Source organism: Podarcis melisellensis (assembly GCF_964234715.1).
Source record: "Podarcis melisellensis genome assembly, chromosome: 5".
In the NCBI taxonomy this organism is placed as follows: Eukaryota; Metazoa; Chordata; class Lepidosauria; order Squamata; family Lacertidae; genus Podarcis; species Podarcis melisellensis.
Window position 1 is genome coordinate 35710944 of NC_138537.1, and position 19573 is coordinate 35730516.

General features: G+C 37.4%; 1 protein-coding gene across 7 annotated transcripts in view; it reads left to right on the forward strand.

Moving 5' to 3' along the window:
- The window catches only part of FARP2 (FERM, ARH/RhoGEF and pleckstrin domain protein 2), a 64322-nt gene that overhangs the window by 23017 nt on the left and 21732 nt on the right, over positions 1 to 19573 (forward strand). For all 7 annotated transcript variants that reach the window (XR_014168179.1, XR_014168180.1, XM_081910354.1 and 4 more), the window contains exons 6-13: positions 491 to 588; positions 1367 to 1481; positions 4729 to 4876; positions 5559 to 5654; positions 6706 to 6869; positions 7045 to 7113; positions 8012 to 8069; positions 9403 to 9655. Coding sequence is in view for 5 of the 7 variants with exons in the window: in XM_081910354.1 (XP_081766480.1) it covers positions 491 to 588; positions 1367 to 1481; positions 4729 to 4876; positions 5559 to 5654; positions 6706 to 6869; positions 7045 to 7113; positions 8012 to 8069; positions 9403 to 9655 (1001 nt within the window). In the remaining 2 variants the exon portion in view is untranslated. The remainder of the gene's footprint in view (positions 1 to 490; positions 589 to 1366; positions 1482 to 4728; positions 4877 to 5558; positions 5655 to 6705; positions 6870 to 7044; positions 7114 to 8011; positions 8070 to 9402; positions 9656 to 19573) is intronic.

Here is a 19573-nt window from a genome sequence, read left to right on the forward strand (position 1 = left end):
TCTGTGGAGGATTGTACCTGAAGAAATAATAGCATTACAAAATTATTAAAATAGACTTTGAAAAACTTAAAAATGTTGCTTAACTAGAAAGCTTTTTTTGGGGGGGGGTTTCTTCAGGACATGAGTCAGTCACAGGGAAGCTAGTAGGTAGAGAGGGTTGTGACAGTAGCAAGAGCTATAGCTGAACCTCACATTTGAACAAGCCTTAGCCACATTTGATACAAAGCCTGCCAGTCTTAGAGGTAGTGCAGTTGTATGTTGCTTGGTGACAGCATATATCTTGGCTAGCAACAGCTGGTGATCTTATGTGGTAGTAGTAAATGGCTGTCATTAAGCAGGTTGGAGGTATGAGGGGGGAGGAGACAATGCTATATTACTACTCTTAGTTATCACACAGACATTGCCTTCAATGTCAGCATTTTTCATTTCCTGCTGCTAAACAACTAGTAAAATGGACAAAATATGATACTATTGATTTCCCCCCCTTTAGGTATCTATTTGCATTGCAAATCAAGAGAGATCTAGCTGAGGAACGCCTTACCTGCAACGACAATACAGCAGCACTCCTCATCTCTCACCTTCTGCAGTGTTAGTATCTAATGTCACTTATTATATTGTGCACACAGATGCAAAGAATCCATTCAGCTTCTCTACAGTTTCCTTCATCAGTAATTATTTTGCTTCTTTGTCATCCAGCAGTTACAACAGCTTCCCTGGTTAGTTTCCTGCTTCTGTTATAGTTGCTTCCAGAAGCCATTTTTGATTAACATAATTGATTTTCACTTGTGTTGCTCATTAAATGCAAGCATCTACTTGGACTTTCTTGGGCTCTTTTGAATCTGATATAAATAACATTTACAAAGAGGGGGGAAACATAGGAGGCATACATTCTGTTTCAATATCTGTTATCATGCTTTCAGTAAGTCTTCATACATTCTGAATAATGTTCCCCTTTTCTGTCTTATCAGCTTGCTTTTAGAAGTTTAGTTTTTTAAAAACGTTAAATGTGCCTATGTTGAATCTCCTTGGGAACTTAACTACTCACACATATGTTGATTCTGATAGCACAGGAACACTGAATTTTCCCTTTTCTCAACACCCCTCCCCTCATGAAACAGATCCGTCTATTAGGTCTTACCAAAGTCCATTTTGTGAATCTGGTGGGTGCCAGTCATCAGGGTGATCATTTGAAAACTTTATAAAGGGGTACCAAATCTCGTCATTTGTATCCCATATATACTATTGAGAACCAATGGCTATTGTAAGATGAAGGATCCATTTCAAGGATCCATTTGCTAACTTTAGGGAACATTTGCAATAGTGAAGTAATATTTTCTTTCAAATATATTTTTCTCTTCTATCACAGCTGAGTTAGGAGATTTTGATGAATCTGGGGACCGAGAGCATCTTAAAAACAACCGGTACTTTCCAAACCAAGAAAGACTGCAAGGAAAAATACTTGAATTTCACAAGAAGCACATGTAAGTGTAAATGAATGTTTAATTTCTGGTATTCAACATAGCACTATTTGTTGCTGTTATTGATAACAAAATAAGATTGTCTATATATCTCATTAACCATAAGTTATTTCGCCTATACCTTCGTAGTAATGCTAGAAGGAGAATTTAGTTGTGCTGGCTAGGTGACCTGTTGGTCCTAAAAGCAAGAAAATTTGTCTGTGGCATGAAATTTGACTCTTATAATTTACTTGCAGAGTGGTATAATATGCCCAAATTTGAGAAGAATCCATTGACAAATGTCAGGACTACAAATCTTTAAAAATGTTGCTTTTAGAGGTTCCACATTTCTGACCATGTTCATGCTCAGTGCAAACAAACATCTTAAATTCTTTTGATTGCTTAGACAGTGACAAAATCAAGGAAAAGACAGAAGTCTTCGTCTCACTTTTCTTTTGAAAACCTTGTTTCTAAGTTCTATTTTTAAAAAGTAATGTAAATGCGAGGTTGTCCAATACATACTCCATGGGGCTTTTGAGTACAGAAACAGAAAGGGGAAGTGCTAGCAAATCAGTACAGTATATGCTTGATTGGCAGGTAGACTTTCCAGGGTGGAGTCTTATCCCAAAGGTGAAATATATCTCACTCCACTGAATAGGTTTGCAACAGAAGTTGTAAGTTAAGACTATAAACTGGGCAGCTTTCCCTCAAAGTAGGAGTTTGGTGTTGGTCCATTGATTTTCAGTGGGTCTACTCAGAGAATGACTTAGATGGATAGAATCGTTGCATTTATTTGATACTCTTCCTTATTGTACAGTATAGTCTATTAGATGTGTGACTCTGAAACTGACCACATAATAATTTAATCTGCTCTTTTATTACAATGGTATTTGAAGCATTCTTGAATAGAAATGAAATTTAAGAAGAACCAATTTCATAGGGTTTAAGCATAATGTTTTCCTCAATGTTTTCTCCTTTAATAGGCTATCATTTTGAATCAAGATGGTGGAATAAACCTTTCAAAATAGCACTGATTTTAAACACATATTTCAAAACTGCACTGATTTTTTTTGTTTCTTAGATTTCCCAAACAATGGGTATGAGGCTGCTACATAATGGTCATTGAAAACAAACCCTAATCCAATTATCAGTGCAATTTAATGTATTTTGTTCTCTGTGCTTAACATAAAATATATTTTATTGTGGACACAGCACAGCAAAATTCTCTGTGTAAACAGGAGGCTTCCAACTTCATGTTCCTCTTACAGTGCTAATGCAAAGGTTGAGCAATCAGCAGGTGTGTGGCGTTCTCTGTGTGTTGATTCTTTCCTACAAACTGGATATTAAATCCCCCACAAGGCTAGGCTTCAAAACCATAAATGAGTCCTAACTAAGGGGGAAATAACCCAGTGAGACAGCATTTGCAACATATAATTAGTGTACATGTGAGGGGTTAACTACCCCTCCATTCTACCAATTCTCTGAAAGTGTTCTCTACTCCATCACTATTTCGCCTGCCATTGGCAAGTATATGATTGGAACTATGTTTTTCAATCTTGCTTGGGCCTTATAAATGCCAATGTAGCAATTATACTTTGTTCACTTATGCAGTTTACAAATTAATGTAAGGTTATCCAAGTTAAAAGCAGCAGAACTGACCAATTAACACTGCCTAATGGCCTTTTCAAAGTACTGTACAGTATCTTACCACATTTATGTCAGTTTGACCCTAATTTATTGGTGAGTATTGCAATAACGTTGAAATATTTATTGTCCATGCAAGGTCAGAACTTTTTTTTATAAAAAAAACAAAAAATCCTAGAAACAACTGCAGGAATATATGTATTGTTGAGAAAATTCTGTAAATTGGCTGTTCACTGGTTGTAGGATGGCTAAGCGGATTGATCTGCTTAGCAGATAACAAAATTAGACCAGATTGTTTTCAGGCCAGTCTGTGAGGCTTAGTCGACTGAAAACATCTGAAGATAATTACTCACTGTGCTTTACCCTTGTAAACATTTGCTTGCATACGGTAAATCACTTGGCATAATTACTGGTTTTTCTCACTTCGGAAATAAAGTATCTTCTGTAGGTGGAAGAGGTTATTTAAGAACGTTGATCAGTTTTTTTAGGCAAACATTTATTCAGGGAATTCTTCTGGTCACTAGAATAGCATAGAAATGTTGACCATTTTAATCTGTAATAAATATCTCTATAATCTGTGTGCATGAGCCTGTGGCTTACATGCCCCCTTCTCCACTTTTGTGTGATGGAGGAGATACAGGGAGTAGAAGGCAACAAGCAATCTGTAACAGCCGTGACTGTTGATCCCCAAATAGGCAGAGGAACCACAGCTTGGGAGGACTGTTTACATTTTCAGGACTGCTACTACCCAAGGTGTTAGTGAATTGACCTAGCATGTTGCCGAGGGTCCTAACACCACTTGCACACAACTGTGGCACATCCACACAATACATTTAAAACACAATCAGTGCACATTTAAAGCATATCATGTCCCCCAAAGAATCCTGGGAATCAAAGTTTGTTAAAGGTGCTGGGAATTGTAGCTATGTGAGGGGGAAACTACAGTTCCCAGGATTCTTTCGATGAAATCATGCACTTTGAATGTGTGTTAGATATTCTTTAAATTCGTAATGGGGATCTTCCCTTGCACTAGGATAATACAATCATTCTCATTCAGAAGGCAGACAAGCGCAATTGTTAAGGATTGACACCTATCAACTGCAGATAATGGGTGGGTGTGAGAACCACCAGGAGCCAGTTGTCTATATACAAAAACATAGTCAACTGATGCTATTGTAGTGCATCTGTCTTGAATGTTGCAAAGCTGTTTGGTCCAATTGAGCTTGCCTGCTTAATGACTTGCTCTCATGTTTTCAAACAAAGAGAGAGTAGATGTTGGCATATCTTTTACAAAATTATGGAATACGTAGCATTTTGCATTTAAAATTATGAAATACAGGGCATATTAAGGATACACTTGTTTTAAAGAATAATTAAATGTCTCTGAGTTTGATTATGACTTCAACTAGATTGCCATGTGTTCTTCCATTTGTAACATATTTTTATGCTAGTTGGTTTTTCTCTTTTGGCACAGTAAACCTGAATAACTCTGAAGCTTAGTGACTGCTTACTAATATGGATATGATCTCATTAAACTTGTTGAACTATGTTGGAGTCTTTTTTCCTGTTTCATAGCTTTGGATAGTGTTATAACTAATTAATAATATTTTCAATTTTGGTAACACAGGGGCCAAACTCCAGCTGAATCAGATTTCCAGGTGCTTGAAATAGCTCGGAAGTTGGAGATGTATGGCATGAGATTTCACCTGGCATCTGACCGTGAGGGAACGAAAATTAATTTGGCTGTATCAAACATGGGTGTACTGGTATTCCAGGTAGGAATACAGATTTAACGTGAGAAACTTTGTAGTTATGCAGACAGAAGACTTTAAACTCAGAGGATAGACTCATATGCCTGCTTTAGAGCATGTAGCAATTGATTCTGAATGAATGGCTACCACATCCTTGCTACAACAGTCTTTACAGTCCCAATAGATAATGTGATGTTTGCAGATGCCTTTGTGGCAGCAGCGCTCTTCATCAAACCCAGATGGGATTAGTAGGGCACCATTGCAGCAGCAGCTTCTTTGAGACTAATGGGGGCTTTTGTAATACTGCCTTCATTACGCTGGCATGGGCTGATGGGAGTTGTAGTCCAAATGTAGTAGTAGTTGTAATAAATCTGTTACCACCTTTCACCAGCAGGTCCTAGGGTGGGTTACAGCAATTTAACTTTCAGAATTAAAAACAGTTAGAACAGGTTGCAATCACAGGAATAGTGTGGATCCTGAAAAGACATATCTCAAATGTCAAATGCCAGAGTAGCAAGGTCAGGGAGGGCTGCTTTCAGGACTAGAGGTTATTTTAACAGTCTTGTTGTTTTAAATTATCAGTTATCTGATCCAGACGATATGATTTAGATAGAAAAAAGGTTTGACAGTATAAGTCTATAACTTATGTTCTGTTTAAATCCTGTGTATAATATACCTCAGTTATTTTATATTGAATTGAACACAGGGTAATACAAAAATCAATACTTTCAACTGGTCCAAAGTCCGAAAAATAAGCTTCAAAAGAAAGCGATTCCTTATCAAGCTTCATCCAGAAGTTCATGTAAGTACTTCCATTATAATGTCACTTCTACAGTTTCAAGCATGACTTAAATATGAAATGACGTTCATACAGTATTCAGTACTGTTAATGCCTGAAAACAAGGTTCATAGGTAATAGCACTATGATAAAAGCATGTTAGTAAAACCCGTATTTCATTAAAGTCTGAATTCTGACTTGTCTTTCAAAGGAGCCCATGTGGGCATCTGAGGGGGGGGGGGAGTTTAAAAGGGGTCTTCACACTTGTAAAAGTTGGGAACCACTGCTCTACAGCATGTTCTCGAGACCTACATTGAACCATGATATTAAAAAATATGCCCCTGGACCCTAGAATATGTATTTTGTCTATTTTTGGGAAAGATGATGAGGATCTTATATGTAAACAATTGTATAATTTGTAGCCACTTGATTAGTTATTACACAGGAAAGATGCTTCATGATATACCCTAGATAACTGGTTCAAGAAAGTTAACGTTCATTGCCATCTCAGAAAAAAGTGATGGGATATTTAAGCCATTGAGAGTGATGTTGATCCTTCTGATTTCACCTCTGGAGGTTATTTATGGAGGGAGGTTATTGGGTTGTTCTTGTTTTTATTTTGATTATGTATTCTGTGTTTTTATATTGTGACATTATCCTGTGAACTGCCCTGAGACCTGTGGGTATAGGAATTACTATTATTATTATTGACATCCCAGTCACATGGGTTGCAAATCCCTCTGAAATAAGATTTTATTGGGTGGCTTCTATAGACAGGCAAGACCTTTTTCTTTATTCCCGTTTCCTTCATTGTACAATGTAAGTTGTGTTTTTCTACCCCATTTACAATTTTATAATCGAATCCATTATATTCACTCCTGATTTTTTCTTTTTCTTTTGACTTTATTATCAAAAGCTCCTTGTCTTGAATATATATTATTTGTTGTTATTTTTTGTTTTTCTCTTCACTTCTGTCATCTGTTTTTGTTGAATAAAGTTTTATTAAATATTTTCTCATTGTAACCTTAAATGAGTAGAGGTAGCGTGATAAGGTCCCGTTGTGTTTCATTTCTAGGGTCCATATCAAGACACTCTGGAGTTTCTTTTGGGAAGCAGAGATGAGTGCAAGAACTTCTGGAAAATATGTGTTGAATATCACACTTTCTTCAGGCTGTTTGATCAGCCAAAACCAAAGTCAAAAGCAGTCTTTTTCAGCAGAGGGTCATCTTTCAGATACAGGTATGATATAACCCAGTTCATTTTGATCCAAGAAAATGGAACCAAGAAAAACTTTGGAAGTAATTCCTTTTAAATTAAAGATTTAGGATCTTTATTTCTTGAGTACAAGAAGCCCAGAATTTTATGTATTTTTCCTGGAGATTTTTTTGTAACATTCACATTTATTTCTTCACAGTGGGCGTACACAGAAACAATTGGTGGATTATGTTAAAGAAAGTGGGTTGAAAAAAATCCCATATGAAAGGTAACAAGCTCTTTTATATAAGCAAAGAGTCTTTAATGTTCTTATTTTGTAACTTCCTTAGTCTAGTCTACAATAATAAAAGGCCTTTTTCCCTAGAGATTGTAAACCGTTAAAGTATTATTTGACATTTTTATATTTCAAATTTAATTAATTAAAATGCTTAGATACTTGACACTGGGAATTATGTTGAGTAGGAAGGAGCTGAAATTGACAAACCATTTAACATGTTTCAAATTCAGAAAAGTGATTTGATTGAATGGCGTGAAAATATGTTGGCTTAAACTTCACTTTCCTTCACATAGTGCCAACTGGAGACATGTAGTCTTTTTTTGTTCCAATGTTGTAAACCATCTTGCATTTGCTCTTTGTTATACTTACCGGATGGTATCCAGAGCTTCCCTTCTGCTGACAAAAAGCATCCGTCAGCAGAACAGGGAGGGAGATGATTTCTGGTCATTCTTCTTCCATGCTGCAGCCCCCTGCACACCCCAAAATTGGCTATTGAGAGTTTGGAGAGGTGTACCAGATCTTGAGCATCTGGACCACATGAATAAACATTTAAAGCATTTTTTTGAATGTTAAAAATGTGTCCTATCCTGGATTTGTATTTTAGATATTTGTGTTGAAACTTACAGAATATGGAAATACATTTTTGCAGCTTTCCTCTTTCTCTAGTTAAAGTTATAACTTGCAGTCATTGTGTCTAACAGATACAATTATCCACGAATGACAAAATTCTGAGGCTCATTGATTTATTACTATTAATCTTTATCACACCTAGCAGCCTTATGAAGCAAGTTATGCTTCAGGAATAGCTTCTTACTGAAGGCCCCCTGTTTGCTTTCTGTATATAGCTAATGAAGTGATCGGGGTATCACAGCATATTCTTTCTTTACAGGAGGCATAGTAAAACTAGAATGTCTGCTCACACCTTGCATGCTGATACACCCAAACAGGTTAGTCTTGATATTAACCTGTTTTGAATTATCAGAAAGATTATGAAACTCAGCCTTTTCATTCTAAAGCATGAATGACGTCTGCATTTAAAATTATATATATATTTTCAATCATTGCTCTGTTCAGCCTTGTACAATTCTGGTAGTAATGTTAAATATGTGCGTACTGTTGAATCAACTTCGGAGTTTTTCAGCTTGTACAGGAAAACAATTTTTCCTAAGTGTTTGCCCAGGGAATTTTTAGCTTTTTTCTTTTGAATGGCAGAGCTCCATGCCATATCGCAAACTGCATATAAAGCCTACTTGCAAAGGAAATTTGCTGCATGGAATATATATGGGTGGGTGGGGGGTGCTGTTCTAAAATTATTAATCCTATTTTGGACTCATGGAACAGTGCAGTTCTTTGGATCCAAATCAATATTTGGTCCTAAATAAATCATATATCTTTATCAGCCAGGAGCTGTAGTTAATTGTCGATATGATTTACCAGTGTATAGAAAATAAATCTCCTTACTGTTGCAATAACAAAAACTTTTCTATAGATGCCATTTCAGAGTGTCAAGATTTCATGCATAATTACTGTTACAGTTAACACAGTCATATAATGAATCAACTTTCTCTGGTCCCAAATCCAGAATTCTAATCCAACATAATGCTCTCATGTAGACCTTAAGAGGAAGAGTTATCTGTAAGAATCCCAGGGCCAGTTTTCTCCATTCATCTACTCAGAACATTATATCTGGAAAACATCATTAGTCATACTATGAAGAGTTCATTCATCCTCAATTTCATATAATAAAGATACATCACCTCACAATAATTCCCTCTGCCATTTTATAAAGACCAAACAGGGCCACTTCTACATAAAAGAATAAAGGAATGAATGCAAAACAGACATGAAAAATCTGGAGAAACCAGTGAGTGATCAATACAATCTGCCTATGCCTAATAGTCACATACTGCATGTATCCTTCCACCATATCTGAAGAAATAGACTTTCAAAGCTCAAGACTTAATGAAATGGTTACCTTTAAAAAGTTGGCACAATATGCTTTTTTCTAAAATTAATACAAATTATGGATGACTGAACACTTGAGCCAGATTTTAAATGCCATAGATAGAGCAGAGGGCACCAATTCAGCCACCTTTGTCATGTGGTAGTGTCTCTCACACTGAAAGCTGGCAAGGATGAGTCCCACAGTCTTCACAGTCAAATCATCTCGGTAAAATTCATGAACTTATAAACATGTTTATCTGTCAATTCAAGTGGACATGGTTAGATGTATCCTAAAACAGATTGTCTAATAGCTTCTTCTCTTGTTTTTCTCCTCAGAGTGCCTCATTTACAGATGGATTAAGAACCTCTGGGCCTAATGCATGTACATATGCCTCCTTTCATTCGGATAATGCGTTAGCCACAAACATTGCCAGCTTGCCCACTTTCACTGAGAGCAAGCCTTTATTTTTGGAGCCCAGAATATCCCATACAAGGAGCTTGGCCGCAGAAGCAAATAGTGGGACATCAGAAGAAACTGGGAAGAAAGTGATACAGCAGCCTGGATCACCAGTACTCCAGTCATTCCAAGGTGTTGGGCTTTGTAAAGTTGCAGAAAACTGCACCCCCACTAGTACTGATGTTGAGAGTAGCTGTGGTTTAGGTGTAGCAGTAGAAGGTAGGATTACTTGTAAAAATGACAATTATGTGGATGACTTTACCACAGGTATGGCCATTGCTGCTAAACAGCATCTGCCTCAAGGTAGGGGTGCCTCACTTGTAAAACTGGTTAGCTCCCAGCTTCAGGTTTCAGAAGAGTTCATTGATGATGATCCAGCAGAAATGTCCTTTTTTGCTGGAGGTTCTGAAGCATTTTCCTATTTGTATGATGGTTTAGATTTGCAGGAGTCAGATCTAACTAATTGTCTCTCAGAGTCACCTGCTTTAACTAAAGAAATTCTGCAAAGAAATATGATGTCTTCTCAGTCAAGTCCTGATAGGTGCTCCATAGAAGCAGTAGATATGAACATGGATCATGAGTTTGAATTTGAAGTAGAGAGTGATTTTAATGGGAATGAACAGCCTTCAGATACCTCTGAATTATTTGAAGTTAAAGCTCAGGCAAGCAGAATGCAAAGTCTTTTAAGTCCTTCTGAAACTAGTTCATTAATTAACAACCGTTCTGAAAGTAGTTCTCTCAACAATTTGACATTAAATGGTATGCCATTTTTGCACACTTATAGCTCTGCTAATCACTCTGAAGCTAGTTCAATGGTGAATTTTCCAGCATATTCAGTTCGCTCTGAGTCAAGTTCAGCTTTTCAGTTCACTGACATTATTGACCAGTTGGAACAGCTGAGCTATCCACCTACCACTACAGAAGACTCTAGTAGCACTGATGACTCATGGGATTCTGAAACTGCAGCCCCATTAGACATAAACCTCTTTTTCAACAACCCCTTTGCTGAGGCTACTAGAGAGAATTTCACTCTTGATTTTCAGAATAATCTTAAGAATCTCACCCAGGAAGATAAAACAGAAGACACACACACAAGCCATTAATATTTTGTAATTTTATGCTTTCAGGAATCTGGTTTTGAAAGAGAAAAGATAATGTAGATTGTTTCTGACCTGGTTCATTCTACTGATTGGATTTCAAATTCATGTCCTTTTTAAAAATCCTTATCCCAATTTTTCTCAAGCCATCATAAATTAGTTGCTACTTTGAAGTGTAGATGTCAGTGGTGCAGACTCGCCATTATGATTTTTCTGATGTATTGTACTATGCATTTTTTATCACCCAGCAATTGTTTAAACCATCTGTGGTGAAGGTCACTGCATCACTGAATTTTGAACTTAGGTACACTTTGCAAATAACAGACCCTCTACAAAGCATCGCTGCTGATGAGCAGTAAATGTCTTGAAAGGCCATTGGCATATTTTGTGCTTCCTTGTTGGTGCCTTGTTAGAATTTTAACACATTACTCTGCAGAAACAAGCCTATAACAGGGATAGGGAACCTGTGGTTCTCCAGGGATAGGGAACCTGTGGTCCTCCATATGCAGTTGGACTACAAATCACATCATGCATGGCTATTGGCCTTGGGAGCATCTGGAGGACCACAGGTTCCCCACCCCTGCTGTAACTTAACTGAATCAATATGAAAGGTTTGCTTGAGCTTTTATTTGAAGATGGTACTACTTCAAGGAAATGATCTTATTATTGTTAGACTATGAATATACAAGTGGTATTGAAAGACTATATTATGGCGGTAAGAGAGTTGGCAAACCTGGTTCTCTCAGGTCTCCTGATAGACATTGAAGAATGTATTTAAGTTGCAAAGCAGGAAAGCAAACCTTGTACAGGAAATAAACTAAAATACTGTTAGGGCTGTGTCTGAAAGGATTATATCTTGAGTTAATTAAATAGGCTTGTGTATCTTTCCATTATAATTTCCTAATTATGCCTGTGTGAAAGGGAAGATTGTGCAATATATGAACTTCACCAGATTTTCTGTGGTGGTGGTGAGGAACCAGGCACATCTGGTTTGTATACTCTGTGATAATTGTGCTTTCACTGTGGATTTCCTATCATACTTTAAAAAAACCACTTTCATAATCCTCCTGACCAAATTCTTATTAGACTGATTTTATCAGTGTGCAGCTCAGCATAATGGAGCGATTGCCTTCGGGCTGCCAATTAGTTTGCTTTTTGTTCTGAGTCTTTCCACATACAAGATTCACTTTCACTAGTAGTTTATCATACCTGTAGTGATATGCTCCATGTGCCTGAAATGGTTAAATCATCAAGAATTTATACTAGTTGCGGTAGTAGCACATTAAATAATACATATAGTAAACCCGCAACTTAACCCAGGGGTTACGTTCCAAGGATCACGCCTGAAGCCAAATCACATAAAGGCAAAACACACTGGGTTCAAACACAGGTGGGATTGCCAAAGTCTTTTCCCCAGGACATCCCTTCCATTTTTAAAAAAAGTGTTGTTGTTGTTGTTGTTTTGGCCAAACACATAAAGCTGGATGTGCACAAGTTGCTGGCTTACTGTACCATGGAATGCAATCTTTAGATGTCAGATTTTTAAAAAATCAGACATCTCTGCCCCTCTAGGTTTTCAGAGAAGTACCAGGACTCTGTAGGGCCAGATTGTGCTTCATGTGGGTATGTGGAGAATATTTGCAACTTGGGTTTTCATATTCTATATTTAACTTGGATTTTAAGTATTGCTTTGCTTATTCTAAAGCTATGTCGGTGATGCCATAAAGTTATATTACTAGATTAAAGGGTTTTTTTCCACTTTTGCCAACCATAATTCAGAAAGGACTTTGCTTAAGTAAGATTTTAAAGTTAAGAATACATGCACCTTTGCTGATACAGGCTAGGAGTTCTAAAATTAGATATTGGTTGTGATCAATGACTGGTGGTACATACTGAGATTCTACAAATAACTTCGGTTAGTAAATGGTAAAGTAAAGGGACCCCTGACCATTAGGTCCAGTCGTGACCGACTCTGGGGTTGTGGCGCTCATCTCGCTTTATTGGCCGACGGAGCCGGCGTACAGCTTCCAGGTCGTGTGGTGAGGTAATTGTATTTCTTCTCAGAAACAACATATCTATGGCAATCCACTTCTGAACTCTTGGCACAGTACAGCAAATTTCCTGTTAAAGCTTCCTATTACAGTTCAGTTACTAAAATCAAACAACCTTTTCCTTTCCATTTGGAGCATTGCACAACACCCATATTTTATTCAAAACTATCATAATTAAATACAAGATTGGTCAAATGCAGGTGCATTTTCTAGATGTGCCTGTTAACTTCCCCAGAGGCTTTTCTAGTATCTGTTGTTCTTAAATATGTCGTATGTTTTGAAATTAAGTAAAATATTCAGGATTTGTTTGGATTCCATGCCCGTCTGTTTTGTAAGTACTTGTAGGGTACTTCCCTATGAACATCTAACATTTTTATTTAAATAGTATTTTTTAACAACATCATAGTTTTTCTGTTTTACACACATTAAATTGCCTTCATTCCCAATATGAGATTGTTCCTGAACTCTCAAACTTTTTAGGTAAGTCTGAACTTGTTATTTATTCTTAGTGAAATATAGTTAAAAATAAATTTCACAATACCATACTCAGCTTCTGTTTATCTCCAAGCTGTGAAGTTATGGACTGGCAAGGTTATGTTGATTGAAGTTGGGACTGATATGCATAGCAGAAAAGAAATGTGTTGAATCAGCTGGTTAGTTTCCAGTAGTGTGGTGGTTGTTTTTTTAAAGAATTCAGAATGTGGACAATGGAGGGCTGATCTAAAAGTTGTAAGGAACCAGAGATTTGCTCTGCCTCTTGATTGCAGACCTCATGGAAGACCTTGGGCTTGTGTGTAGAAAGATTTCCTTTTTTATTATACTCCATGGGGAGATCTCTTGCACTTTCTTAGTTCTCATAGTGTATTCTACTTTCTTCTGAGAAACCTGTCATCGTTCAAGTCTGTTTTGTTCAGTATTAAACCATCTGTGCTACAGAAGATGAACATTTTTGTTCACCCTAGTCATATCTTGTGATATCGTTAATTTTGCTAGTTTTATTATTATTTTTACTGTTTTGCTCATTTCCCACTTCTCTTAGTACAAACCTGGTTGTTGGTAGAAAAACTTATCTAGAATTCCAGTTTTTAAAATAAATGTGCATGTGTGTTGCAGATTATAGCAAGTAGCAGCTGATTGCTTCGGGGTGAACAGGCAGGTGGGGAGAAAATTCACAAAGTGAATGTTCCTCTGACATTAAGATACATTAGGGAAAATCAAAAATCTGTACATAATAGGTAGCTTTTTTAATAGTTGCAGAAACATCCATGCAAGTGAGTTTGCTCCATTGTACACTGATAAAGTATTTGACTGCACTTTATGGTACATGGGTATGTAGTTTTAAATATTCGGATTTTAATCAGATATACTCAAAGCATTCTTAACTGACATTATTATAGGTTTATAATCATTCTGTATTTAAACATATTTATTTTGACCCAATTAAAAATAAAGGATGAGTTGATTGATGGAATATGCATTGACAAACACGTATACAGTTAAGCTTTGGCAGAACTGTCCACACATACCGTATTTTTCGCCCTATAGGACGCACCTAGTATTTTGGGGGGGATCAAGGGAAAAAAATTTATTCCCCCCCCCCCCAGGTTTGCGCAGCCATCCCCAAGCTAGAAGAGGGAGACGGAGCGCTCCGTCTCCCTCTTCTGCCTTCAGGGACAGCTTCTCTAGCCTCCGTGGGGCAGCGACTTGCCCCGCTGTCCCCTGAGTTTGTGGGGCTGGCTGGGGGGGAGAGAAGCAAGCTTGCTTCTCCCTCCCCCCCGCCAGCCTCCAGATCAGGTTGGGGAATAGCGGGGGGGGCAGCGCTCCACCTCCCCGCTATCCCCCGAGCTTGTGGAGTTGGCGGGGAGGAGAAGCAAGCTTGCTTCTCCCCCCCCCCGCCAGCCTCCAGACCAGGTCTAGGAATAGCGGGGGGCGGCGGCGCTGCGCCTCCCCGCTGTCCCCCGAGCTTTTGGGCTGCAGGCTGCTGCCCGCAAGCCTTGCGAGCCCGCGGGACCTCCCGCCGGGCTTGCAACACTTGTGGGTAGCTTCCTGAAAGCCTGCATTCACCCCATAGGATGCACACACATTTCCCCTTCATTTTTGGAGGGGGAAAAGTGCATCCTATAGGGCGAAAAATACGGTAATTTATAACGTTGTATCCATTGTAGAATTGAGTATATAATTTGCTATTAAAGCCATTTCTTTTTCTAATAATTATTTACCACTTAACTTGAGTAGTGACATGCTTATTTTGCAATCTGGTTCACTTTTAAATTCAGTTTACTAACCTTAAAAGACTATTGAATTTCCTATCAGATTATATTCTTATGGATGGTGTGTGTGTTATGCCTTTAGAAGAGCATTAATTAAAAACCTGTTGGTAATTCATTCCCATTATTGTCATTTTGCCGAGTCTTAAGCGTTCAGGTATTACATCCAATAGTTAGGCTTTCATTGCAAATGTCTCAGTACTGATTCTCACAGTGGTCACTTACCTTTAATATTCAACTCCCCAACCAATTAATGCAGTATATATACTTGTATGCACATGCTGAATAAATTAATATTGTGAGTTTTTTGCAGCTCTTCACGCTTAACTTCAGCTTCAGCTAAATATTTTACTCCTTGTTGGTGAAATTTTAGGGGGTTCATCCACTTAATGAAGAATTTGATTTTCAATGGTTCATCAGTACTTAAAATTGGTATGAGTGAGATCATAAGAAACAGTTTGGCATATTTAGGGCCAAGTCATAGCTTTAGTATGTGGAGCACATAAAAAATACAGACTCTCTGTATTGGCAACTGACTGCAAAGGTTCAGAACATACTGGACATACATATAGTAAAGCTTTATGCTTCAAATGATTTGTGCCTTAGTATGATGTGTTTCTTAGTACAATTGATACATATTCAGGAAAAAAATACATTTATTGGACTGGAAATTCTTACTACAACTTTTTGATCATGATCATTTTTATACTCCAGATGTTTGTTTTATACTTTTTGTTTTCTGTTGAAATTATTGATGATATATACACAAATTTGTACTAATTTGAAATTGTTTATGCAATAAAATGAGGAAGTCTTTGATATGAATGATAAATTTGCTTTTACCTTTCATTAACGGTTTCGTTTTTTAAAAAAGGCTTACTATTTTATTTTGTAAGGCTGCCTTACTTTAGAAGTGTAGTAGCTCTTTATAATGCAACGATTTATTCTGGAATACAACAGCGAATTTATCTTGAACCATTTTTACTCTGTTCTTTCTTTAAAACAAGCTGGCCATGATCATAAGTTGTTGTTTTAGTCTTACATATTCTATGAAAATCTATAGTATAAATTATATACACAAACACAAGTAAAAATCTACTTAGCTTGTTTCAGGCAGCTTAGTCCGTGAAGCTCACCAGCATTTAACTTACGGGTTAGGCCACGAAATATCTAAGTAGCCCATGCAGATTAAGTATTCTACATATCCAAATATTTTATGGTCTCTCTTGTTTAAAGCTGCTCTTTCATTATCCATACTTGATTAGCATTTTTGTTTGACAGTATTGCTTTAATTTGCACAGTGAACTACATACAGCTGGAACCCTTACATACAAGAAACCACCTGGGATTTGGGATCAAAAATCCTCAAAACTTGCTATAAAAAAAGTATTTCTTCAACAATTTTGACATTTTCATATCTTTCTTATTTCTTTGTTTTACAACGCAGGCTGTAACACTTTTGTACTATTCTATAGACAGAAAGTTCCTACAACATACATTCAGGTGCCCTGTGTGCCGCTATTTAGTACTTGATATTCAAGCACTGTTGGCACTTGGTTGTGAGCTCTGCACATTCCCAGTTGGCTGAAATTTTGACACCAGTATTAACATTTTCCTCTTTCCTAGCAATATTGATATCTACAAATAGTCAGTCAATTTTTCCTCTGTGCTGGTGTCACTGAGGGCAGATAATTCATAATACGGGTAATGGCTACTTGTAGGGGTTGGGGCACCTGTTTCCTCCAGAAATTGTTGGAGTTAGAGCTCCCATCATGGTCAGTGACCGAGGTTGGAAATTTTATTCCCACAACATCCGGAGGGCCACAAGTTCCCCACCACTGGCTATTCGGAGGCACTGGCCCTCAGTTTGAATTAGCATTGCTTTCCATCAGTGATTCCCAAGCCAAATATAGCTACCAGTTTTGTAGTTAAAGAGGAGCATTTTTCTGACAGTTCAAATTTAAGTAAAATGCATCCTGATGTAGGAAACAGTATATTGACACAGTGGTAGAACTTCTTATTTAAATAGTGCTTACTATACTACCTGGAAATATGATTCCTCAGAAGGTTAATTCTTAGGAGTAAATCTGATGCACTGGATGCAACTGTACTGTAATGACAATCGTATTATCAAGGACCCTTTTTATTTTCAGACACAGAATGTAAAAGAGGTTCATCATATTTGGGGAAAGGAAATGCACCCTACCTTCTCATTATAATATTGTTCCATTTTAAAATGCTATTTGGGAGTGTTAATAACCTCTTGGAGAGTATCTGTGTGCTTTTGGTATTGTGCTATGGAACCATACAGAGAATTGTGTTCTGTAAATATGAATGCACAGAACCAGTTCTTTAACTACCATTGCAGGTAAGTAAAATATGCATCTTAGAACACATGGCATGGGTAAAAATACTATTTCAGTATACTAGTGTGCAAACACTTCATGAGCATATACTGCTTAGGGGTGAGAGCAGAAGATGTTACAATTCCTCTTTTTTCTTTTTTGCTAAAGACAGCAAGATCTGGGGGTTTCCTTACTTGCTATCTGTGTGGCACTTGCAGATATGCTGTTTACTTTTGTCTCTGTGCAACCATGAATTCCTTCTTTTGTACTTGTCTATACCTGTAGCAGTCATAGAAAAGGAAGACATGAGGCAAAGAATGAATTGCTTTTCTTTAAAGGCCTCGGCCTCTTATAGGAAGGGGCTACGCCATCAAGGTTTATTTACAGCTTGAAGTAGCAAATTCTGTTCTTACAATAGGGTCATGGAGAGGAGGAATAATGGCAATGAGTCTTTTTCAATGGGGTATTCGGTTTTAGAGGGGTTATAGAATTCTATTTTGATTACTCATGTCAAAAGGTTAATCAGCTTGTAGAAAATAGATTTCTGTTCAAAATAGTGCAAATAACATGTCCTAAAAATCAGACTCTTTGGATATTCAGGAGTCATTTTTTCATATCTGCAATTTTGGGTTGTTGTTTTTTAATGGTATTAAACCGTGTGTGGGATTGGAATGCTAGCCTGTTGTATTTTTTGAGAAGCTGTCACATTTCTTTTTGAAAGAAGATATTGTATATATACAATAGGCAGCTACCCAACCCTCAGTTTTCAGAGACAAGTAGACTGGGTGCATCATTTATGGAGCCATAGTGTAAGCACATTGGGGACTTGCTTGGTTTTCCGAAGTCGTTTTGAATAAATCACAAATCTACTTTTGCTAAGTTGTGCACTCTTTGAAGGTTCTAGCCTTCATTCATTCACATAAGTAGGATCAGGTCTGAAACTACTGTATTGTGAAATTATATCCATAGTGTCTGCTGCCATTTTATCGCATGCATACTAATATCAGCTAAGTGTATAGCGTCTTTTTAAAAACAAAGCCTGGCTTACTGTAACTTGTAATGTGTTTATACAACTTGTCAGTGTATCAGTGCCCAACAGAAAGGCTGATGTCTACAAACCTTTTGTAGAAGTCATACTTTTAATATACATAAATAAGAGTTTGAGGAGTTTAACATCCGATTGCTGTAGAATGAGGGGTGGGGGTGGAAGTACAAATGGATTTTTATGCATTATTGTGACCTGTACTAATGTATGTATTAATAAATGTAGAATGTAAGTTGTCTGCGGTAGTACTGAAACTCACCTGCTTTCAAGAAAATCAGTTTACTTAGCAGTAGTTTGACTTCTAATTTTTCAAATTAGGAAATGCTTGTTGGATGTAGATTTTCAAAAGACACTTGGGGACACCCCCCCTTTAACTGCTGTTAAATTGAAGGTGTTGTGCATTGCATTAGCTTCTCTACAGCTTTAGTCCCACTTCTGTGACATGATTTGCATTCATCTAAAATTAAACAAACCTGCAGCTGAAAAACTACATAAAACTACTGCTTCGAAGTGCAGACCTCTCTGGAAACACAGAAGTTGGATTCAGTGGCAAAGGAAGTTCAGTTTTACACATGGTCAGAAGGGCTCATCTACAGACACACACAAAAGGCACCACTAATTATACGGCAAAAGACTTGCTTCTAAAGTTCCTTATGTGCTTTTCATATCCACAACTTTCACTCACACTCTAAACACACATTTTCCCTCTTTGTGAAATGATATTATCAAAAGTAGATGCGGCATCCCTTCTAAATAACCAGTCAGTTGTCAGGCAGGCTGCAAAGTTGTCTGTTGACTCCCATGTATAATGGGAGGCCTTTTAATAGTCACTGACTGTAAAAATCATGCTGATTTGCATTGTTTCAAAACCACTCCCATCTTTAATCTCACCCCACCCCACTCCCATGATTCTCTTCAATTCTTTTGCTTCCTGCAGAAGATGAGAGGTGGGGCAAAAGCAATTCATCTTCAGAAAAGAAAAAAGAAAAGAAAAGATGTAGCAGTATTCCTTTATCATATACCTGTTAAAATGCAATGCTGCTAATGGGCAGTGTGAGACACTGGCAGAGCTTTCTTTACTTAGCGTGTTTTAAGGAAAGATTTCACCCCCACTGTTGTTTCTACAATTGTGGTCATAATGTACTGGATGCCATCTGCTCACAATCTCATATACAATGAAAAGTATATTAGCCTTGAAACTGAGCAGCATTTTCAAATAGGGTTTTTTTAGAGAGAGAGAGAGAG